The following is a 23949-nucleotide window of genomic DNA, read 5'->3' as shown; positions in this document are numbered from 1 at the left end:
AAAAAAAAAAAAAAAAAACTTCCCAAAGTTTAAAGCACATTCTTTCTTCTATCTCTCTCTCTCTCTTTCTCTCTCTCTTTTTTCTTCCCCCACCCCCTTCTCTCTTTCTTTCCTCTTTTAAACATCTCCAAACTAGCCTAGGTTTCTGGGTTAGGGAGAAATTCTTGTCCAAAAAAAAGGAGGAAAAAAAATAAAATTAAATCAGCAAATAACAACGATGCAGTTTAAGATTCTAATTGGTTGGGACACTTCCAAATCAACTGGCTTTTTGTTAATACTATTCTATAAATTTGACAACCAAAATTCATTTAGTGCATTTTCTCACTCAGCCCAAACTCCCCCAGACTCAAATCAGTTTAATTCATTGTAGCATTTGGTACGATTCTTACTCATCTGTACAGCTTATGGAAAATTGTTTTCAAGTTTGGATTTCTTTGCCTAGAATTTCTTTGCATTGTTTGAAGCTTGAAATCAAAGTATTTTGTAATTTCTCCAGTGATTCTTATTTAACAAGTAGTTACGTTTTCCAGCTTTAAGTTTGAAATTGTTTAAAGAAACAAATGGTAACCAGTTTGAAACCTAAAGACTAACAAGTTGACTTTTAAATGTTACTTATTGCTAAAATTATTTGGAATGTCTGATTTGTAATGATTAACTGATGTTTTCTCCTCACTACCCCTATATTCTTTCTGAAAAAAAAGAAAGAAAATAATTCAATAGTAATGTTTTCACGATGAAAGCAGATGACTTTTAAAGGTCTCTCCCCTCCTGGATGGCAGTTGTTTTGAAAGCTTGTTTAGATGCTTGCAAAAAATAGCAAAACTTCCTCAGCACTTAAAAATAAATAGAAGCAATTTAAACTACTAGCAGGCATGTGTATAATAAATACCAAATATTTTAGCAGATGATTCAGATGAAAGCAATAGAAAGAATATGAACTTCTCCTGCATTGTGTCTTTGAGATAATGTTTAATCTACTTCATTACACACCTACTTTTGTAACGTGCTGGGTCCTGAAATGCAAGGAGGACAATCCAATTCTGGTCTTTGCTTTCATGTGCTCTAATGCAGTACATTTGTCATGGAAAAGAAAAAAGTCCCTAAAACAACCTTGTCTAAATTCTTGCTGAATTAAATTTTAAGATGCAGTTGTGAAGTATTAAAATCTGACTTTAAAGAATAGCATTGATTCAATGTGGTTGTCGAAGAAACTCCTTTTTTTTGAATATAACAAATCTGTTTTATAGTAAATCATGCACAGAAGGCCATCACTTGGAGAAGTTTCTAACTGATTTATCACTTATATTGGAAAGTCTCTGAAGTATGCTGTTGTCCAGAGCCCTTTTTCTGTTGTACTACTGGCAATTATGATGAGCAGTGCAATATTAAAAGGGCATTGGCTGGCAGAAACATGACCCCCTTTAGCAGCCCACCCTCTTCAGAGTGGGCAAACAACCCTAAAATAGATGCCTCCTCCAGTGTATTTATGCACGTGTGTGAAATAAGGTTTTATACATGTGGGAGTGGTTTTAAGTAAGGAGACAGATCCTGGGTTGTAGATTTTATTTGTCCTTATATATGAAAGGGCTGGAATAGTTTAAACACATCCTATTTAAAACAATCTCTAAACATTTCTGGGAGCTTTCAAGGCATCACATTACCTGCTTTGTTTACCGATATCCTGTGAGTAATTCATTATTCTACACACTTAAATTTCTACACACTTTCATGCAATATCTACATGGAAATTTTATAATGATTTCTTCATAGTTTTTCCCCCTTAGAAACTCTTCCCTGTATGTTCAAGGTGGTCCCTACCAATGTCTGTAGGGATTTAATGCTGTTGATTTGTTTCTATGAATCTGTTGTGTTTATGCTGTGATTTTTGAGTGGTGACACTGAGATATGCGTGAGATTGAAGCACAGACACTATGTATTTTTGTATACAAGTCCCATCGTTTCTGTAACATTTTCCTCCACAGCAAATCAAAGCACTGTGTATTTATACCAGTCTATATATACACACACATCAGGCTTTTTGGTCTGTACTGGTCAACCACTAGAAAACACACAGCACAATTAAGAAAACTTCTGAAAGCACAGGAAGGGGCTGGCACTTTGTGTGATTTATTTAAATCGTGCAGTTCAGATTCATTGACTGACCAATTTAGTTTTTATAGAAACACATACATTTGGGAATGCTGAATTAAGCCCCTTGTTCTTTTTATTCTCCATTACTATAGCAAAATATTTGATTGTATAAAACCTTCATAACGTACCGTGCCTAGATATACTGGGCATGTAGCAAAAGCCTGAATGGTTTGTTTAACAAGCCATACTAACAGTGCTCTTTCTCTCTCTCTCTTTCTTTCTTTCTCTCTCCCTCTCATTTTTTTAACTAACTTTTTGTTATTGTTGTTTTTTTTTTACCTTGTCTAATTACGATTGCAAATAAACTTTGTCATGCAGAGTTTTATTGGGGCTAAACATAAAAACGTTATTGTGGTTAACACTGTAATGTAACAGTCCCTTACAAAAGGATGCAGGGCAGCTGTGCAGAACGTGACAGTGGCTGCTGGTATCGCTGGCTCTGACAATGTTGCACTACTGTCTGCACAAATAAAGCAGTGCAATAATATTGTCAAAGCATTTGGTTCCAGTCCTAATACATCCTTATGATCAGTTACTGTTGCACACCCAGCCCCTGACATTATGGGATTCTGTAGTTATTTAATGCATTTTAGGAGGCAACCATCCCCCTACTCTGATTCCTCCTCCCCACCCTGCCACAAAGGCTCGAGCGAGCGTTAAATTGTCAAGCTTGTGTAGAAATTGCCTAAAAAATCCATCCCCTCGTGTTTGTTTGTTTATTTTGTGTTTAGGTTGAGTGGTCTGTATGGAAATTCCTTGGGTTTTGTTCCCCGTTTTGACTGCTTCAGTGTACAAAATGGATTGCCCTTTCTGCCACTAGCGTGGGTTTGTGTGTCCAAGTTGTAAAATAAAACGCTGGCCTATTCACATTTTAAAGCCCTCTTGTCCTCCTTTAGAGCAATCACCACCTTTAAAAATATCCTGACCAAGTCTGAATATTTTCTTGCTTCTGCTTTAAAAATTAGTCTTAGGAACGTCAAGATGTTGTTATTGTGTATGGAATTCAGTGGCTTTAATATATACACGTGTATTCACAGGCAATTTAATTTTTGCTTCCTATTGATGTATCTTCCAAGTTCCATCGTATTTCACTTTTAGAGGAATTACTGTTAAGACTAAAGCAATATTGATACCTTCATTTTCATTAAACAAAACAAAAAAAAAGAATAGGAGGCGCGTAAATAACAATCAATAGATTTTGAAAGACAATCTTTCTCTGCAGTTCTCAATAGCAAGCGTGGAGCGGGTCTGAGAGACGCAGGGATGATGCAGGCCTAGGAACCGTAATATTGCATTCAGAATTGATCTTTAAATAACAATCTGTTGGTGACTGTCACTCGCGGTGTGGTTGGAGGCAGATGTGGTATTTTCACTTGCAGCTGCTAAGAAAGGGGTTTGGAGGGCTGGGGGATGGGACCTTTCTCTCTCTCTCCCTCTCTTTTTTTTCCTGAAGCCTTGAGCTGTTACCTTGGGAGCAAAGGGTGGGGGTGGGGAGAGCCGTCATATTGGAAATCAAATCTAGGTAAAGGAGCATTTTCAGATTGCATTGCGTACCCCAAGCCAGGCCAGGGTGTGCTAGCGAGCGAGCCATGGGGAGGCAGAAAATGGAGGACCACATCCTGAGGCGGGGGGGGAGGTAGGATCCCATTTTAGAGGGACAAGGGGAAGCCGAACCTCAATAACGCCCTCCATTCCTCAATGAACAAGTGAGCAAACAAAAGGCACCTTTTCGGTCCCCGGGGTGGTGAGGAGCTGAAGCCTGCCTCCCTTTCACACCCCGAGGAGAAGGCTAAGCCTCTGAACCCGAAGCGGAGGCTCGGGGCCGGTGGCGGCTGCGTTGCAGTGCCCAAGCCTCAGAGGAGGTAACCCGAGCCTCATGGCTCCCTCTCTCTAGAGCTTTCCTTTTCCTCCATCTCTGCGCGTTGCAGCCCGGTTGCCATTTTTGCGTGCGGTAAGGAGCAGGGAGGCCTGGTTAGCTGAGGCGCCTTCCCCTCCTGATTTTTAATTAAAAACTAGGAGAGAGCAAGGTCTGTAGAGACCCTGGCGGTGAGGGGGGGACACCATCCCCCCGCCATCACTGGGAGCAGAAGAGGGAGCAGAGGGGATGCGTGAGGGGCCCTTCGCTGTCTCCCTCTGAGGAGGCCAGCAGGGAGGAGCGGTGCCCGGCTGGAGCCACCCCGCTGCAGGCAGCATGGAGCCCACCGGGCACTGGGGGCAAGGGGCAGGCACGGCTTTAGGCTGGGCTGTAAGATGGCCTCTCCGAGGCCCAAGCCCGCCTTGTTTGGCGGCGCAGAGCTCCTGGGGGGAATGCACACGGAGCTGCGTGTCCATGTAAAGTCCTGACCTTACAGACCAAGTGGTAGCACCGCTTGGAAACCTCCCCTGGGCAGGGGGGATTCGAGGCGTGCGATGCAGGGCAAGGCCTGGGTGGTGACAAGGACTGAGTTCCACTCGCCAAGGGCCAGGGGCCATTATCAGAGTCCTGCTTATGGCCACTGGGGCCACTGCAGGCCCTCCACCGAGCTCAGGCTGCCAAAGGCAGCCCTGGGGGCATGGGGGGCGAGGACTGGGGTTCCCTGCAGATCTGGGCCTGGGATGGAGGTTACACATTCCAAGCCCTTCCTTCCCCACTCGCTCTTTCTCTCTCTTTTTTTTTTTTTTAACCCTGCCTGGCTGAGGAATGTAACAGCGAAAAAAAAAAAAAAAGGCACTGGAGGAAAGCAAAAAAAAAAGAAAAAAAAAAAAGCGGGGGGATTCGGAAGCAAAGGCCCCTTCAGGAGTCTGTATTTGTGCAAGGGAAACCATTTGCATGTGTGTGGAGATGCCAGAGTTTGTCTCCAGTTGGGTCGGAGGGGGAGGGCGCGGGAGGAATGCGGGGAATCAGGTCGGGCTGCGGGGGGAAGGGCTCCGGCAGAGCCTCCATCCTGTTGTTGCATAAACTTGTTAAAAGAACCCCTCCTCTGTGGAGGCAGCACACATAGGGTATTAGTGTGGTGGAGGAGGCCAGACCTGCGCCCTGGCTACACAACCAATTGGAGCGGAAAGTGAAATCAGATGGTTTAAGTTTTCAGAGGGATTTTTTTTTTTTTTTTTTTTTTTTGCAGGGGGACTTTTTGAGTCATTGCATTGAGTGCTCGAGCCCTGTTAAGGTCGCTCCCGCTCTCGCTGCTCTTGGGTGGTGCGGGGACCGGGGGTGGGGGGAGTGCAGGAGGTGCCCGCTCCCCTCCTGTGGGGCCTTGCGGGGAGCGCAGCCCTGGGCGAGGCGGTGAGGGCTGCCCCCAGCCCTGTGGGGCTCCCGATGGGGTGGCAGGCTCCGAGGTCAGCCCCACACACACATCTCCACCAGCTGAGGCTACTGGCAGATGCCCCGCTCATCCCGCTGTATGCACAGGGCTGTGAGCGGGCCCGGCCCTCCCCAGGTGATAGGATTTAGCCCTATTTTGCTCCTGCTTTCAGTACCACAAGTCTTTTTTTTTTTTTTTTTTTTTTTTTTTTTTTTTCCATCAGACAGCAGAGCACTGGTAAACACCACGCAGAAAAGCCGTATTGTGGGGTTACAAAGTCTAGGCTGTTTAAGGAGCTCTGTCATTCCTTTTAATGGAGCTCACTGACGCAGATCTGGCTTCTGCCAGCCGAGGAAATGTTGCTGCTGAGAAAAGGGTTATTGAAACCCACAAACTAAATATTATAAGCAAGAATCAAACGGCGGGACATTCTGGTGTGTAATCCCTCCTGATTGCAGGCGGAGGGAGGGGGGACATGTTGATAAGTGGCTGTGGGTGACAGAGGCCCCCGGCCTGGTGGGTGAAACGGGCTGGGGAAGGCAGCGTCTGCGGGGAGGACTGCCAGCACGGCCTCTCCGGAGGCTCACACCTGGACAGGTTGACTCTTGCATGGAAGCAAGAATCCCCTTTTTCTCTGGACGGATTTGTAGTAACTTGCAAGATAGACTTAAGGAGCCAGGACTGGAATGCTAAGAATTTTCTCTTTCAGAAAAAAAAAAAAGGGGGGGGGGGGGGAGAGAATTAAAAAGGCAACACTTCCCAGTTTTAAAACAATGATACAATTACTAAAGAGGTTGGAAAACTCTAAATCAACCCTCAGCCTACAGCTGTTTCCAAAGTGTTTGCTCTGACCTTTGGTAATAGTGTCAATTTTGCTGCAGAAAATATATTGTGGACTATATAATGTATTTAATTGCAAGATGGCTTTTAAATGGTCTCCTTTCCCCAGGCTAGCGAAATGGCTGTGACCAGGGAAACGAGGCTGGACTGAAGCTTTGTTGTCCTGCCATGTTTTGTGAGGTTGCAACCGAGATGAACGTTTTAAAAACACTCTTGCCCGAAGTGGCACCTTTAACCACAAGGGAAAACAAACAAACAAACAGCAGTGAAGGGAAGGGGAAATGGCTCCCTAAACTACACCAAAGAGGATGAGGTCTGATCTCACATGGAGCGGGAGGCCTCTGAGCTCCAGAGAGGCTGCTCACTACTTTATATTTATCCCCAGGCTTCATCATTGGGACACTTCAGTCTCACCGACGCTTTCTGCTAACATCAGAAAAAGGGGGCTTAAACATCCAGCAATGACTCCACTACAGTTAGAAATTTCCCCCCAACACTGCCAAAAAAAAAAAAAAAGCTTTGATTATTGAGCAACATATAAAGTGTTATTTCCATACTAGTCTGGGTGACATTTCCATTTAGTTTCTATAACTGTGATTAAAGGCGAGAGAGGTTTCTAAACATATCTAGAGATGCTGAGCCTCCTGGAGTATAAATAGCATGCATTTCATAATCTCGTGTTTAAACGTTTATTTTAAAATAACCCCCATATACATTCCAGAGAAGTCTCCCTGCTATAGGGCATAGATTGACCCTGGCTTTGCACATATTGTTTGCAAACTGGGGAAATACTATTGGGTATTTGAAGCCGCCTTTATTTTTCCTGTCTTGTTAAAAAAGAAAAAAGGGGGGGAAGTGTGGGGAGTCCTGTGCCAGTGCACCACTTGGAGATAAGGAAATTCTTGAGACACATCTAGGCTCTCAGTGCAGATCCAGAAGCATAAAGGCATAGTATCTTAATTGCCTTTGCTTGGACTTTAACTCGTGGCTGACGTCTCTAATTACATCCCTTACTCCTTCCTGCCAGTTGTAGCTTCTGCAACTGCTGAAATTCTTAAGTTGTGTAGAAATTGTCAAGTCGTGCTTTCCCCCACCAGTACTGGTGCATTAGCAACGTCACTCGATGTGTGAATTGTACGTTTTGACTGTACGCTCACCAGTGGGCTTGTCTTTGGGCCACTGGAGAAGTTAAATTGTGTGTGTTAAGCATAAGTCTTGTTTGAAATAACATTGAGGCTGAAGAGTGGAAAACACATGGTAAACATAAGCAAAATAGAGACTGGACGGGAGTAGATGGAAAGGTAAGGCAGAGCCTAGCTGCATTTTTTTTGTTCTCAGTCCAACTGGATGTCTAGGTTGCAGGGATTGCTGAGAAGCAGAGTGGCAGGGTTAAACGTGAGGGTTTGCCAAGGTAACAAGAATACCAAAGTTTGATAAAAACTCATTCTGAGCTGCTTACAGCAATCTCTGTGAACATGGCCTCTTAATTAGCGTGAGCAAAGGTTAATACAAATAAATAACGTGGAAGAAAGATTCCTGTTTGCTTCCAACAAGCATCACAAAGGACAGGGATAGGGAGGGGTTGGGGCAGACTGGAGATTTTGTTTATCAGTCCATTAGAAAAACAAACAATTAATGGAGCTTCCCCTGTTCTCTTTTCTTTGGCATGTCCTCGGTTTTCAGCTGCTTTGGGCAAGTCAGGCAACATCAAAGGGGATGCAGGGCTGCCTCACACCAGCATGCCAAACGCCAGGGATCTCTAATGGCAAAAACCAGATCAATGTGGTATGCATAAATTAGCCAGGAATCCATGAATTAGGGGATTGTCTCTCCATTACACTCTTATTTAATCCACTGGAAAGCAGGCTGAGGAAAGAGAAGCTTAAAGTGTCAAAATCATGAACTGGTTTGGGATGGCCTGGGAATGAAGTTTCCTTCATCTTCCTCTGGACTCTCAAGTGTTCCTACGTGAGGAAGGCGCTGGGGCAGGTTCACTGGGAGCAGGATTGCAGAGGAAGAGCCCTGCTGGCAAAGCAGCCCCAAAGCTGGAGGTGCCTCAGCCCCTCCCTGGGATTCCTTTCTGTGGCCGCTGGTGTGCTCAGCCCCAGCTGAAGATCGCGCCTTCCAGCCTAGGACAGAAAAGGTGCCAGGGAGGGGGGCAGGAGGAGAACAAGCTAAACAAAACCAGCTAGGGCACAGCACGCGTGCGTCTCTAAACAGTGTCTGATCTGTGTGCGTTAACGTGAAGTCAGTGCTGGAGAGCCAGCCCTGCTGATCCTGTTTCGCTTTCTAATTTTTGGTGTGTACTTAATCCCGTGATTTCCAATGAAGGGAGGGATATTTTCAAACACTGGGCTCTCCAAGTAGGACAGCCCTGGAAAGGAAGTTCTCAGAGGGCTCGATGCCTATTACTAAGAGGTTCAAAATACAACTATCAATTAACCAAATAAATAGTGCTTCCCAGCCCCTACCAGCTCAGGCAGCTAATTGACTGAGTTTATTAATAAAGGAGAAATTCACACGCAAGAAGAAGGTGAGAACTGGGGACAGAGGTACAGAAACCTGGGTAAAATCCACACTGGTGTTACAGACGTCCTGGGAGAAAGGGACGGTGTCCCCGCACCGATTCTGCGGGGCCAGAGGTTTACTGCTGCTGCACCCTAGCCTCCCGGGAGCACAGGGTGCTGCGATGCACAGGGCAGTGCGCTGCTTTCTAACTTTTTACCCCTTCCCCATTTGCAGGCATGGAATGAAGCTCCCTCCAGTCACCTGCCGCAAGACACATTGTCCAGCTTCCTAACCTTAAGGATGAGACCCTATCAATATTGCCTCTGCTTTTGTGCTCAGGGTAGTAGTGCAATATTGCTTATAGGGTCTTTTCTTTTGGGGGTATTCTTCATGGAGAGAAGACAGCCACAGCAGGAAAAACTAATCCTATGTGCCCATCGAGTTAAGGGGAAAGTTGTGAAATATCGAGCCTTGTTAGATAGGCAAGTAATGGTGTGGAGACGTTACTTGTGACAAATAATTGTGCTATTGTGGTGACTCAGGTTGTGAGTAATGGGCGTATTTTTGATGCTATCGCACAGGATTCAAAATGGCCTTGTGTTTAAAAAGCTCACGCGGTGACTGAAACTGGAGAAACCCATCGTGTCTCCATTTTAAATAGCACGAGTCCCGAGAGGTTTGAAGGGTGCCTATTTTACATCACGCTGTAAACACCCACCGAGGGATGGGAGGAGATACATAGCCACACTTGCTGTTTCCGCGCCTGATCCCAGCCCGAAAACCAGCGCTGTGCGAAGCAGGGCGCCGCACAAAGGGGCCGGGGCTCTGCTCCCGCTGACCTCCCCACGGCAAAGCTCTCGCCTCTGCCCGGCGAGCGTGGCCGGGCCCGCGGCTCGCAGCGGGGTCGGGCGGTGGAGCGGGGCTGGGCACGGCCCCCGGCCCTTCCCCAGAGCCGTTCCCGGAGGTACGTGGGAAAGGAGCAAGGGACGGGGGCGTTAAATCTCTCCGCTTTGTGAGGGATCAGCTGGGGGCTGACAGCAGCCGGGATGGCCGAGTGGGTGGCCCTGCCTTCCATTTCAGGTGGTCCCCGCGGTCCCTTTCGGGACCTCTGGGGCCCAGGGAAAGGGGTGGTGGGAGGGGACTTTGGGGCCAGAGCGGGGCTCGGCGGAGCAGCCGCTGCCTCTGCAGGGCTTCACAAACCGCTCCCAGGGCGGTGTGGGGCTGCTGCAGCACAGCCAGGCTCGGGGTGCTGCCGGGGCTGCACTCGCTGCTTGGGGCTTCCCCCCCTCACACACCCACCCAGCATCGCTCCGGGGGGAGGCAGCCAGCTCGGGGACAAAGCCAGGAAATTCCTCTCCCCCCCCCTCCACCCCTAAACCCGGGCTCTCCCTCTGTGCCCCCAGCCCAGCAGCCGGGCCAGCGCTGGGACCACCGGGCGGGCTGCCCCTCTTTCCCTGTTGCACTACTGTCACGGTCGCAGCGAGCAGTGCAATAATGAAAGGGCGTCAGTGCGCCGGGGAGCGGCGAGAGCCGGGGCCGAGCTGGTGACAGCGAGCAGGGCCGGGCCCCCCACCCAAGAGCTGTCTGACGGGGGGGCCAGGGGGAGCCGGGATGATGACCCATGGCCAGGGGGAGCTGGGCACAGGGGCAGGGCGAGGTGAGTGGCCCTGCACAAATAAAGTGACTTCCCATGTCCCTGTCGCTGCCTTTTCTTCCTCGGGGGGGTTTCTTGCAGGTCACCGGCCTCCCCAGCGGCGGCGCACAGATGCGGAGCCCCCGCAACGTGGTTTTGTGGGGCCGGCCAGGCCTGTGCTTTGTGGGGAGAGGCTGAAGGCACTAATAGGACCAGGGGTCTTCCTGCCCTGTGGAGCCCGAGAAGCGGGCGGGAGGCATGCCCTGGTGCTGGTACTGGGCTCAGCGGTGGGGCGGGAGGGGAAGGGGCTGCAGTAAGGGAGAGCAGATTGGTGCTCTGCAGCTGGGAAGGCCAGGAAATAGCCCCGTGATTATTAGTGGCCATGGCGAAATGGATCCTTCTATAAAAGAGGGCCGGGGAGGGTTATTTCCTTTAGCAAAGGACCTTTCCACTCTGGCCTTTTGAACCCGCGCTTCTCCCTGGCACTGTTTCTGCTTCATCATGACTTTTTGCAGAGGAAGGTGAGTGCAGAAAGCGGACCGGCTCGAGGCGAGGGCTGCAGTCTAATCCTGATGAAAAGGCTTTTACAGCCTATGCTTCATTTCCTATTTCTTTTGGATTCTCTCTTCCGCCTCTCACGTGCACAAGCAGATAGAAAAGCCGAATCCTTCCCTGCAGTCTCTCTCCCGGGGAAGAGTCAGCCCCCTCCCCAGCTTCACCTCCAGGCTGTGCACACACAAAATGGCTGCAGCAGCCTGTGGGTGGGCATGGAGAGCTCAGGAAGCCGCTTTTCTTTTTCCCACCCTGCCTGCCCAGGAAGCCCTTCTGCTTTTATTTTCTGTGGCATTTCGCTCTCGCATAGCTCTGTGCAAATCCAAGGGGGTCTCCTATGTGTAAGCTATGCATGGAATGGGAGCTGGGGAGGGAAACGGCCAGTTTGCATGAGAAGGGGACCTGTCGGGCCCCAGTGTTTATTTTTTTGCTGACCTTCTGGGGATATGGTCAGTGAGAGCTGTGACAGCTGCTGGAAGCGGCAGGGGCTTTGAAGATTGTGAAGGTTGTGACCTCGAGGCCCCTTTCCTCTCTCTGTCCCAGGAGCTGCTGAGTCAATCAGGGAAAAGGGGAGGTGAAACGGGGGCTGCTCTTTAGCCATTTTTCAATCGGTGAATGAAACAGGAAAGGACAAATGCAAGAAGAAAAAAGAGCGATTACTTCCACTTTGGTGCATTACTGAGAAGGGGGGATATCTCTTTGGCAAAAGATTATAACAATAATGGGAAACCACTGTGCTCCTGAGATCCAGCACCTTGAATAAAGGGGTTGACTGGGCAAGGAGCTGATGGCAGATCAATAACGCTAAATTAGGGGGAAAGCCTACAAACTCCTCGTGGTTCAAAGCGAGAGGAAATCCACCTCTCATTTCCACCTGATACCAGCTCTAGATGTAGGGGGGGAACCCGGGTACCACTATCCTCCACCCCCTCCTGGACTTCACAGGACCACGGCTTCACCTTCACTGAGCTCAGCTGAACGCTGTGGCTGTTGTAGGAGCCACCGAGGAGAGCTGCACCGCACACGCCAAAATAAAGGGACAAAGTACATTGTGCTGCATCCCTGGGGTGTGCATGCTTTCTAAGAGCACGGGCTTGCTTAGAAATCCACGCTCCGGGCAGCCCACGAGAGGGCTCTCAGCCCCCAAGTCCTCTCTAAGCCCAGAAAGTGGGGTTTAAGTCTTTTTCCCTTTCTGGATAACATGATCCTATGGATCTATCCTTTAAAATAGTAATCAGAACAGCAAACACAGCGCCTGGCTTCGGTTGACCAATACACAACAGAGGCAAAGAAGGCAAACAGCAGGCTTTTCAGTTAGTTTACACAGGGGGCACTTAAATACTGTATTGGTTACATAATACCATTTGGGGGTTGGGGTTTTACACATTCTTCTACTAAATATATCTGTGAGATTTGTTTTAAAGTGATCAACATAAATCCAGCCACAGCTTTAAGGGGGAAAATTCCTGTGATTAGACTTAATACCACTAGGTAGCTCACAGTGTATTTACTGAAAACCAACACACAATAGATTCCCCCCCCAGCCTCGTGCTTTGCTGCGGTGGAGGGTGTTGCTCTCCTCTAGAAGGGCTGCCATAGACAGCCACTTCCCCGCAGGAAGCACAGGCTGCTGGTTTTAGGGCCATATCCTGCTACTGTTCCACATCCAGCCCTCAGGATTCATCCCAGCGCGGGCTGAAGGCAGGATATGGTCTGGCAATCTTGACAAACTAAGTGCTAAGCGAGAGGGCAAGGCATATAAAAAATAAATATCTGAGAGCCTTCTTGGCTGCGACTGATTATAAAAGCACAATTCACTGTTAACTCCTCCTGAGAATCCCATTCACATGGGATACCTGAAGGTATTTTCCCTTCCTGATGAGCCTTCTAGTAGGCTCATGTTCCCATCCAAAGGGAGTAGCAGGTGGCCAAACTGCCCCACTGGAGGCTTGACAATGGCATTAGCTGAAGCCTGCCTCAATCTGTACACAACTCCTCAGACTCCAGCTAAGCCCTTCCTGGGAACAGCAAGCGTCCCCGGGCAAGGCCCGGATCTAGCAGCCCCGTGTCCTTGCGAGGCACCCTCTGCTCAGAAGCGAACAGATGGGAAGAAGCGTCTCAAAGCAGCACAGCTTTAAAACCGTGCTCTTCTCTTCAGCGTGTTGTCACCAGCACCTCCTCGGGCAGAGATCTCTGCCATAAGGAGCGAGCAGAACGGCGGGTGGGCGGCTAATTGAGAAGGGGAGTTCCTCGGGGGCAAACCTGAAGTCTTTGCGGGTGCACAGAACAAGGTACACTGCCTGCGCTCAGCACCAAACTCCAGCTCAGTACAAATCCTGCTCATTGGCTCACCTGGGAGGTGGGTGCGCCTGGTCCTGTAAACCTCCTCAGCCACACAGTGACCGGGTGGTGGCAATAAGCTGCTGTGCACGGTATAAACTCAAACCTAACAGTCTGCAGGGGTGTAATAAGCCAGTTACCTTAAAAGTCACCCTGCTACTACTACACCAAATGGCAGACCTCTACCTCCCTCAAAAACTGATCTGCTGAGAAGCACCACCTTTGCCAGGAGCTGCTACTTCTTTACCAGCAATTTACCCAGTTACAACCAGTAGGGAGTGACACTGGGTACAAAGGCACACTGCGCTAGAAGACAACCTCTGCTTTGTCCCTCCTCTGTGAATCCCCATCACGTTTCATGATAAGTTTGGGTTGACAACAGTCGGTTTTACATAGCCCACTAGCAATTCTGTTGCTTAATTTTCCCTTTACAGCAGTTACACCTTTAACGTGATCTAAATAATTTAAAGAGGGAGGAAGAAAACAAAAAAAAAAAGAAAGAAAAAAAAAAAGGAAAGAAACAAAAGGCAGACTCTGCCCTGAGAAAAGCAGAAAATGAAAGACTTCCAGACCTGAAGGAAATGGGGATCTCTCAACAGCCCTGGAGAAGCAGGGGAGGCCACCTCATCTGTAAGCTGTTAAGAGACACCAAGCACCAGTAAAGGATTCCTCACTGCCAGCCCCCTACACCCCGACACCAAGCAATTCATTTAGGGCGTTTATGGCAGCGTTTGGAGCAAGTCAGAGGGCAGTTTTGGCGTTCCCCTGTTGAATCTCTGGTCAAATTCTCTGATCAAAATCAACTCCTTCCCCTCTTCACACACAGACATCCACTCCACTAACCTACAGAAAGGTGAACGCTTGAAAAAAAAAAAAAAAGAAAAGAAAAAAACAACAAACCGAACCAATACAAACAAGAACCCCCCCAAAAAAAAACCACTACAGACACACCAGCAGCAGGAGAGCTTTTAAATCGGGACACGAGGCAGGTAGGGGTGGAAACCGGGTTAATCCCGAACCGGGGCTCCCGCACCGCTTTCCATTATCCTGTACGAGGCAGCACCGGAGCCCCGTGCAGGTGGGGCGCAGCCAAACCCCGCAGCATCCCCGCCGGCTGCCGCCGAGCCCCGCAGACCCCGGGGGGAGCGCAGAAAAGGGGCTCCTGTGGCTCTCGAAAGGAGCCCGCTGCCAGCCGGCCCCGGCGCTGGGTTCCTGCGGGATTGCCCTAAGTGAAGGGGGCCAAGGCCGGGGACGGGGCGGTGCGGGGGGAGCTCCGGCCAAAGCCCCTCCTTGAGCCTTTTTGGATAACCCGGGGGCACGCAATAAAACGGGTGTGGGGAAGAGAGACCGCTCGCCAGGCGGTGCCGAGGCTAGGCACTGCCACGCTTCCAGGTATCCCTGCCCCAAACATCCCCGAAACCCACGCACATCCCTCCCTGCCCCTACGCTCCTGAACCCTAAACCCAGCGGGGCGTATCTGCTGGACCACCAGAGAGCAGAAAATCCGTCCTAGCGTCAAGGTGCCTTTCTGGCAAGAGCGGGCAACTTTCCTAGGGAGAAGGGCACTAGAAAGCAGCCCAGAAGGAGCGCAGTCGATACACATTATTTTTCCTCCCCAAACGCCCTTTATCGCAGCACCCCGCTCAGCACCAGCCCCCCCAGCGCCGCCGGGCAGCATCCCGGCCCGCAGCCGTCGGAAGCTCCGCGGCCGGGGCTCGGCGGCGGGGTCTCAGCCGGGGGGGGTAGGGAAGGGCTGGGGACACGGAGCTCCCCCCGCCCGGCCCCCTCCAGGTCCCTGCTGAGCCCCACCGGGCTCAGAAAGCCTCTCTCCCCGGGGTACGTTAGGAACACTTGTTCTCCACCCCTAAAAGCCGCACGGGGAAGCCTCACGCCTCGGGGAGGGTCGGGTTTTCCTCCTTTTGCCCCCTTGCCCAGAAGCCCTGCAGGGGCTGCTGCCCGGTGAAGGCAGCTCCCCAAGGGCCGACACGAGGGGCTTTCCCCCCCCCAGGGGCTCCCAGCCCGGTGCCGGGGCACTGCTGGGACCTTTAAGCAAGGTCTCAGCTAACCGCAGGGAACAGCCTCCCATCTCACAGGGAAACCCGCGGCCACGCAGGAGGCAGGTAGATTTTAACATTTTACCCCAGAGACTGAATTTGAAGCTCGACTGGGAGACCCCCTCCCCACCCTGCTTCTTTTGTACACGGTGCACCACAAACAGGCGTTTTGCTGCGCAGCTTTAGGGAAAATTGCCCCCGGCTCGCCAGGAATCACCTCCGCACCCGCACCCAGGGAGGGCAGAGTTAATGCACGCAGCAGGATGATTTCTGCAGGAGAGACAGCAGATGGTGCTCCCTCGGGAGCAATTTCGGGAGGAGCCTCGCTTTCTGCGCTTCCCAGTTTCTGCTCGAGCCGCGCAGGTTTGACGCTGCAGCAGCCGTGTACAAAAAGCTGCTGGCACAAACCAAGAATCCGTCCTCTTTGAGCAGGAGGGGAAGATACAAGCGGAGCAGGTCGGCTGTTACACGAGTGCCTCACCACTTGGCACCCCGCGAGTCCTCCGCATCTAACCCAGTAACCGCCCCAGCCCAGTTTGGAACAAGCTGGGAACTGCTGGAAGCTCGCTACGGGGCGCTCCCCCGCAGTGCCAGCAGCCGGACAGGGCTGGAAACCCTCTCCCTGAAGCCCTCCAGCAGCAGCGGAACCCTTCAGGTGCGAGGTGAGCGCTGGGGGCGCCTGGCAGCGCCCCCCCGGGGGCTCCGGCCGGCTCTGTCGGGCGGGCACCGGCGGGGCGGAGGAGGGAGCCGGGCTTTGCCCGCAGGCAGGAGCCGAGGGGGGAGACACGGGGACCTCCGGCCACCCCCCGAGGACGGCGGTGGCGGGGCTGGCTCCAAGCGCTGCCGCCTGGGCTCGCAGGAGGCTCCCGCTGAAGAGCGGCTTCGCGCTGGGTGCTGGGGAATAGCGGCGGGTGGCTGATGCTGGGAGAAGGCTGCCAGGGAGAGGCACAGAGGGAAGAAAAAAGGAAAGCACACCAAAACCCTACGTCCACCTGGCGAACGAGCCCCGGCTGCCCTCCAGACGCCGCCGGGCCCCGCACAGAACCGGGCTGGCTCCGGGGGGGAGAGCATCGCTGCTGCCGGGAGCCGGGGCGGGCACGGGAGCGCTCCGGCTTCGGCTTTTGCTTTCGGAAGCTCGGAAAGACGCCGCGGGATTGCTGCATGCACCCAGGGAGCTCTTTTCTCCTCCCTTCAGCCCCCCTACACCGAAACCGGCACCTCCTTTTATTACGCAGCTAACTGCCCTGAACCTCTACCTTAAGCAAGCGGACCTCAGCCTTGGCCGCGCTCCACGGGCAGCCAGAAACGCCCGGCGCATCCATCCCCTGCCAGCCTGAGCCCCCCGCTCGCTTCCCTCCCACGCCAGCCAGGCACGGCTGAGGGCAGCGACCCCCGGGGGCGGCAGGGACCACCAGTGCCCCCCCCGGCCCCGGCCGTGCCGGGGGTGCGGGCTCCGAGCCCCCGCTGCCTTTGCCCGGAGCCGGAGAGCCCGGCACCGGCGGGGCAGCAGCGCTCGCTAGCGGCAGCTCGCGTCCCGCAGCCTCTTGCGGCTCTCGCAAGGCTTTAGGGCTTTAAAAAGGGGTAAGAGAAAAGACCCAGGACCTGCCCGACCCCTTCTTTCCCCCCCCAGGCACAAGAGCCCTGCTCGCGTGCACGCCCCCCGAGTTTGGTGTAGGTAATTTAAAGCGCTGTTTCCCACGCAGGACGGAGCAGTCACCTGGATTCTGGTGTCGAGAACAAACCCTGAAGTGTATAAAGGATCCTACGGGTCTCCATGGGGTGCCTGCAGACCCAGGAACGAGTGGAAGGTATTGGAGGAAAGTAACAACATCAAATACCGCTGATTAAGCATCACTGGAACAGGGGTTGGTCATTTTTTTTCCCCTTCTTTCAACTTTTTTTTTTTTAAATACTGGTTTAACTTAATAAGAACAGATATACCCACTTAGCATTCCCAAACGTGACGAAATAAAAACGCTGGTTTATCTTTAGCTTTGTCATTCAGAATTAAGGATCAGCCCGCAGTAAGTCTCTTCTAGCAATTTAAAGCAGTGAAAGCAGTAACAGATCTCATTTATACTGACAAAGAAGGCAAAGTATGCGGCAAGTGTCCATATGCTGAGCAGTTAAGACAAACCTTTAAAAAAAAAAAAATGCAGGAAATAAGAGAGTAAGAGTGTTTGCAGTCACAAGTTTCCCTATCCCCAAATGAACATGCCTCCACAACTGCGCCATCCCACACTGAATTAGGTATAGTCTATATACACACATTTACATGAAATAAATGCAGCATTTGTCAGAATTTTCAAAGTAGAGAACTTGAAGCAGATTTCTTTCGGCAAATATTCCCACTGAGAACAATTATGCAGATCCCTCTAATGCTTTTCCCCCCAAAGCTTTTCTAGCTTGTTAAAGGCAGCGTAACACTGGCACACCTTCTCACAGAGCTCCTGTAACAGCACAACGAGCAACAAATTGCAGAGCTCCTACCAGTTGTTTGAAAGCACTACATTCTGCTAGCATCAGCAACCAAAATGTGTTTTTTTTACTTAACCTTAGAGCGCACACAGAGCTTTGGAAGGAGGTACTATAGAACTTACATTGCCACAGTAGAAAATAACAAAGGGAAAAAAGAGAAAGAAGCAAAACAGTGTTTCAAGCTTTCATATCTATATCTGAGTATTTCACGTTTTAGTCAAAGTCTCAACATCTTTAGGCAGATAAATAACACGGAAAACAAGCAAAACCAAAATCCAATAAAAGAATCTTCAGTTTCTGAAGTCTCTAGTCCTCAGCTGTGGAGGATGAACTGAAAACTTGAATTCTAAGCAGTCAGAGTAAATAAAAACACTTGAAAGAGATTCTGAAGTCTCAGTAATGCAGTTCAAAGCATAAAATACAACATTAAACAGATACTAATGGAGGTCTTGTAAGTCTAGGAGTTATATAAAAAGGGAAGCACATTAGCAGTTGTACAAGCCATCATTTTTTACAGCTACGAACCTCTGCATTTCCTACATTAACTCATGACTTTTATAGTCTGCATTTAGCACGTTACCAACGACAACAGTTATCTCAGCATTCCAATAGGCTTTTCCAAACTAAGAGGTACTTCAACTCAAGTTGTTTAACAGCATAACTTCTGTAGTGAAAAGAAGCAAAACAAACAAAGCTACCTGGCATGCAGACTGATGTGAGCCACACAGACCTACCCTTTCTCAGCTAAACCAGTATTCCATAAGTGCACCAACGAACACATATTTAACTCTTACTGACAGAGAACTCATTGCCAAATTTATTTTTTCCTTATGTAAATGCAACACCTGCAATCCTTAAATAGCAACATTCAACTAAGATTCATAAGAAAACAAAATAATCTTACCTTATTTGAAGAATAATCAGGCATTGCAGAATGACAGCTACAGAGGAGTCTTGTTTTGTAGGATGTGAAGGGTCTTCCCTAGTATCAAAAACCCTTAACTAAAAACTGGAGCTAGCCTGTGAAGCACCACTGCATAAAGCACTAGATAAGAAGCATACAAGTGTAGGTACAGCTAAAGTCTAAATGAAACCATGTTGGTGCGTTGCACCTCATCAACACAACTCTCTAACACAGCACCACATGACTGACAATTTAAAAGCAGCAAATCACTTTCCTGCTTCTTTAACTGATTGACTAATTCAAGACATAATTAGCAAGCTGTTTACACATGGAAACAAAACCACCTGGGTTTTCTGACTTTTCACACTCATTTAGCGAGCTTTCCTGTTTAAAACCAATAGAAAATGTATGGTACTTTAAATTTAAATCAGTGGTTCCAGCAACACTGTATAGCACATACTCAAGAGTTATTTTTTTATAAAAATAAAACACAGGAACACAGAAATTGATGCCTTATTCATTGTAGATTCCTTGCCAGCACTCTATAGCATACCTCTCTGATAAAAATCTAGAACCAAACCATTTCTAAAATTAATTATTTTTCTGGATTCACACAAAAGAACTCCACGTGGGTATAAGTCCCACTATTTATTCATCTGGATTCTCATACTGGTCTTGCAGTGACATGCAAGTACAATATAAATCAAATTCCTTCACATCAGTTTATAAAATTATAGTATTAATTAAACGAGAGTAGCTTCGTGCACCAGTTCTTAGAGCAAGACAGTCTTACCATTTGATAATTAGCAGTATCACCATTGCCAGAAAACCCGAACTTCTTGGGAGAAAGGAAACAAAAACTTTTGTCTTCTTATGCCAATATATACAACATTTTCAACTCTTTCATACATATACAACAGAACTCAAGAAAGATACTGGAAGCAATTTTCAGACAGGCTGTGATATTTTTCTGGAAGGCTGAGTAGCTGACTTCAAACCGTTCAAAAGATCCTACATTCCAAGCATTATATTCCCTTTCTAGACTTGCTCCAACTCCTCCAAAATAACATTCTCCCCATTAACAAGTAGAAGGAAGTTTCCAAATATTTAATGATAATTGGAAAAAGATTACAAAATACAAAGTTTTGCTGTATTTGGGACTACAGAAATGTATTACTTTTTTTTTTTTTCCATTTCCTTTGAATTTGAGAAAAAATAACAACCAAAACAAATGATAGTGAAAACTAACAGACGTATGAACTAGTTTCACCAAATAAGCTTGAAAATTTAGAAAGGATTTCTTAAATAAATCTCAGTGTCTGAACCCAGCAGATGTCATTCCCCACAGAAGTGCTGCATTCCTAGAGTGAACTAATGCCCTTCAGTAACACAGAAAGTCAGTCACTTAGGCAAGGCAGGACTTGTAAGAGACCAAGGGTTAGCATCTCCGAACACTGGAGTAAGATGAAGCATTTTGGATCCTCTGTCAATTCAGAGCTCATCGTGTTTTGCAGGGTCCATACTGGGTTTGATGAAGACTCCTTCCATTGCTTTCCAATAGTTGTGGTGATTAGCGGTGGGCATGCCATGAACTTCCCGTTGGCCTCTAATCGGATGGCCATATTGCTCCCCCGTTATCGAAAGGAACACCTCAGTTCCTACGTGCTTGAAGCGCACCGCATCCTCCCGCTCCCAGTGTGTCCCACTGCATTGTACAATCCATATATCGAGGTCATCGCCTTCACCATCATCACCAAAGGCACTTACTTCCTGTTAGAGACACAAACTTCCTGAAGTGAAAATGTAAGCAAACACTCAACACGCACACAGAAATATCAGCCACGGAGCCAGCAGAGTTTAAAGGCAGGGATGGAGAGGAAAGACAAATATGTTCAATTGCTTTGTCAACAGCGGTCAAATCCTGAAGCAGTAACTTTCTCACACTACAATCTGAAGATAAGATGCCAACAAACTCCAATGCACAATCTGAGCAAAGAGCCACCAAACCCCAACATATATTAGAAATTAAAGAGGACTTGAGCACAGAGATCAGAACAATCCTTCTGACAAAAAAAAAAAAAAATCAAAAGAAACACTAATGCTGATAGAAGTTTTCTCCACTAAAACAAGTTTGTAACTGTAAATATTTAGCATGACCACTTTCAGAGTTCCCACTGCGACAGACTTTTTTCAGCATAATGTGTTTTTAATCACAACATTGCAACAATTTAGCCTAAGTAATTGTATTCCTTTTTTACTTAATGACACCAAGATTACAACTGGGTTAACAACTATTTTGGTTTGCACTCTTACTTCAGACAGACAGTTGAAGGGCTCTTAAAAAAAAATAATAAAAAAAAGATAAAGCAAATGAATTCCTGCTAACACAGAAATTAAAGATCAGATTTCATTACGCACCCCAAAATATTCCAAGAGTTTGCAGAAACACGGTAGGTCTCAGCTCAAACCATTTAAGACTCGCTACAGATTTTAATTCTTAAAAAATCTGATGACTAGAAGTGAATAACAACTTGAAAGTAGAACAGAAATAGTTTGTACCTAACAAGTTAATGTTTTAGGGTCATGTTATTCAAGTTTATGTAGTCCAAACAGTGTTAAAGGCAAGCTATTAATTGAAAAACAAACTTATTTGTTAAGAATATGAAATTAAAGTTTGTGCTCAGAACCACACCATGCTTCAGTAAATAAGTCACAGTACTATCAATCTCAGGGAAGCCATGCAAAATCTCCTTTTGCTTAGAAATTATGCAAGCACATAGCTAATGCAAAGGGAAAAAAAAAAAAGACAGTTGCTGAATATTTTTTACATTAATGACAGTGTTAAATTGTTAAATTAATTGTCTAAATTGACAAATGGTGGAAGTTTTAAAAAGTCCATCTGTTCTTTGAATAATTCTTCTGATATGTTATTTTTCCATCACTTCTTTTGTTTTGATAAATATGTAAACTAGATGTTCTAAACAAAACTAGACCTTATTTTTTCAGCCACCTTCAGACAAATCTGTTTCAAACAGAGTCTGGTCTTTCAACTTAGAATCGAATGGCCTAACAACTTGGCCTAAAGGAAAACTAAAATGACTGCCAATAACCAATAAATTTGGATTTTTATTTTTATATAGTGAGAAACAGTGTTCTAGAAAATTATAAAATGACAAATAAATGTGATTGTGAGATGATTTTTTTTTCTGGCAAAGTAGACAAATAAATAAGAATAGAGAACTAAAACAGGGACAGGGAGATGATTGAGACTAATGGATTGGAACTCCAAGAAACCTGGATGCAGAACAGCCTAGTGTCCTAACACCAGATTTGCTGTCTGGTTCTAGACCAGTCTTTATAATGCTCAGGAAGGTGCCCAATCTCCTGGACTGTAAAAGTCCTGAATACTTCAGAACAGCTTTCCCAGTATCAGTGGTGCAGAATAGAGAAACAAATACAGGTTTGTTAAAACTATTCTGGCAAACAAGTACTGGTAAATATTTCTCTTAGAATAACGTATTAAAGTTCTTGACAGAGACAAAGATGCAGAGAAGAATCCATCTGGACTCAGCATATCCAGTGATACACTTTCTGGCAGTACACATGCCTGATTCTCCATTTTTCTTGTTTTTGAAGAGAGTTAGTGTCAAAAATCAGCCATGCACTGTTTACGCAAAAGCTTAAGATCTAGAACAACTTACCTGGTTATTGGAGAGCGGTGATGGGAAGTGATGAGTGTGTAAATTTTTTCCTGTGTTCACATGGGTAAGTCGTATTGCTTGCCCACATTTCACTGGTGTTCCACGTTGGCAACTGCCATCACTCTTCCCCCGAATCCGCCAGTAACTGTTAGCATCATCTGAAGCTTCAACTCCTGTCACTGACTGCTGCCCGCTTCCTGTTGGAATAGAATTAATGGCAAGAGACTTAACCCACTTCTCCAGTTCAGAAAGTCCTGAAAGAATTAGAGAAATCTGCTTTAATGTTCTCATGCCCTCATATTTAACAAATGCTTAGCTCCCACAGTCTGTTCACTTACTCCGGTGGGAATGCAGGTACCATACAATACTGCACATTGAGGCACTTCAACACGCTACATGTTAGCACATGCAAATTGCCAGAGCTCACAGTGAAGTTCTGACTCATGACAAAATTACTAAAAAGTTCTTCAACAAGGCACTCAGCAGCCTCAGTTTCGCCAGAGCAGGTGCTCCCCAGAAGGTGCTGCTGAGGCCCCAGACCCAGACCAGGGCTCTCCTCAAGGACCAGGCAGCACATCAGCACCCCAGGGCCCATGGGGTTCACCTCCAACGCCTTCCTGCACCCAGGCCTCATTGTCCCCCTCTCCCTGCTGGGCTGCCAGGCCTCCAGCCCACCCCACAGCCCCACCTCCGGCCTGCTGCCCCCTCTGCCCCAGCGACAATCACCTCAGAGACCCCCAACTTCCCTCCCTGCTCCCCCTGCAACCTCCCTGTCCCCTCAGGACCCCCCCGGCCATCTCATTTCCCCTCAGCCCCCCCTCAGGATGCCCCCACCATTTCCCTGACCCCAAATCCCCCCCTCCCTGCCACTTTCCTGTCCCCTCAGGACCCCCCCTCACCTCCCTTCCCCTCAGGGCCTCCCCCATCCCCATTCCCCTCAGGATTCCCCCCCCCCCCCCCCCATCCCCCCCCCCTTCCCTTTCTCCTTCCCCTCAGCGCCCCCCCCCCCGCCGCTCACCGGAGCCGTACTTGACCTCGTGCGAGTGCAGCCTCACGCTGTGCCGGGTGTTGAGCAGCTTCAGCACCGAGCCGCAGGTAACAGCGCCCGGCGCCGGCTCCCTGCCGCGGCACGGCCCGCGCAGCAGCGCCAGCAGCAGCAGCGGGAGGAGGCGGCGGCCGCCCCGCATCGCGCCTCAGCCCGCCCGGCCCCGCTGCCCACAGCGCTTCCGCACCTCCCTCCCCCCTCCGCCGCCGCCTCGGCCAATCGCCTCCCGCCAGCTCCGCGGCCGCCCAATCGCCGCCCGCCCTCCGCTCGGCTTCGCTCTCTCATTGGGCAGCGCCGCGGCGATCTCAAAGCCCGGGGACCCCCGGCACGGGGAGCTGATTGGGCCGAGGGGGAGAGGCGGCCAATCAGAGCGAGCGGCGTGGCGCCTCCCAGGGGAGGACGCGGAGGAGGACTGCGGCGCCGCGGGCGGGCGGGCGCGGGGGTTCCCTGGCTGCTGGG

The 23949-nt window shown here is 48.8% G+C and overlaps 1 protein-coding gene and 1 long non-coding RNA gene across 2 annotated transcripts; one reads left to right on the top strand and one right to left on the bottom strand.

Moving 5' to 3' along the window:
• The first annotated feature begins 8901 nt into the window (after positions 1-8901).
• On the top strand, positions 8902-10429 carry LOC309885000. The gene is made up of 3 exons (XR_014318718.1): positions 8902-9265; positions 9365-9747; positions 10187-10429. It is a non-coding gene; the product is annotated as an uncharacterized lncRNA (long non-coding RNA).
• Positions 10430-19836: 9407 nt separating this feature from the next.
• SDF2L1 (stromal cell derived factor 2 like 1) lies at positions 19837-23660 on the bottom strand. Its single transcript, XM_082774107.1, has 3 exons — positions 23464-23660; positions 22446-22642; positions 19837-20514 (listed from the first exon to the last, which is right to left on the bottom strand). Exons 1-3 carry the CDS (start codon positions 23630-23632, stop codon positions 20236-20238), a joined length of 645 nt encoding a protein of 214 aa, XP_082630233.1. The 5' UTR covers positions 23633-23660; the 3' UTR covers positions 19837-20235.
• Positions 23661-23949: the final 289 nt, after the last annotated feature.

This window comes from Aythya marila (assembly GCF_965140915.1).
Source record: "Aythya marila genome assembly, chromosome: 17".
Lineage (NCBI taxonomy): Eukaryota > Metazoa > Chordata > Aves > Anseriformes > Anatidae > Aythya > Aythya marila.
This window is presented reverse-complemented; position numbering and strand designations above follow the sequence as displayed.

Excerpts from the sequence above, each read along its gene's own strand:
- SDF2L1 (XM_082774107.1), bottom strand. The coding sequence starts at position 23,632 with ATGCGGGGCGGCCGCCGCCTCCTCCCGCTGCTGCTGCTGGCGCTGCTG. Across the intron at positions 22,643-23,463 it reads CGAGGTCAAGTACGGCTCCG|GAAGCGGGCAGCAGTCAGTG; the intron begins GTGAGCGGCGGG and ends CTATTCCAACAG. Across the intron at positions 20,515-22,445 it reads CACCGCTCTCCAATAACCAG|GAAGTAAGTGCCTTTGGTGA; the intron begins GTAAGTTGTTCT and ends TGTCTCTAACAG.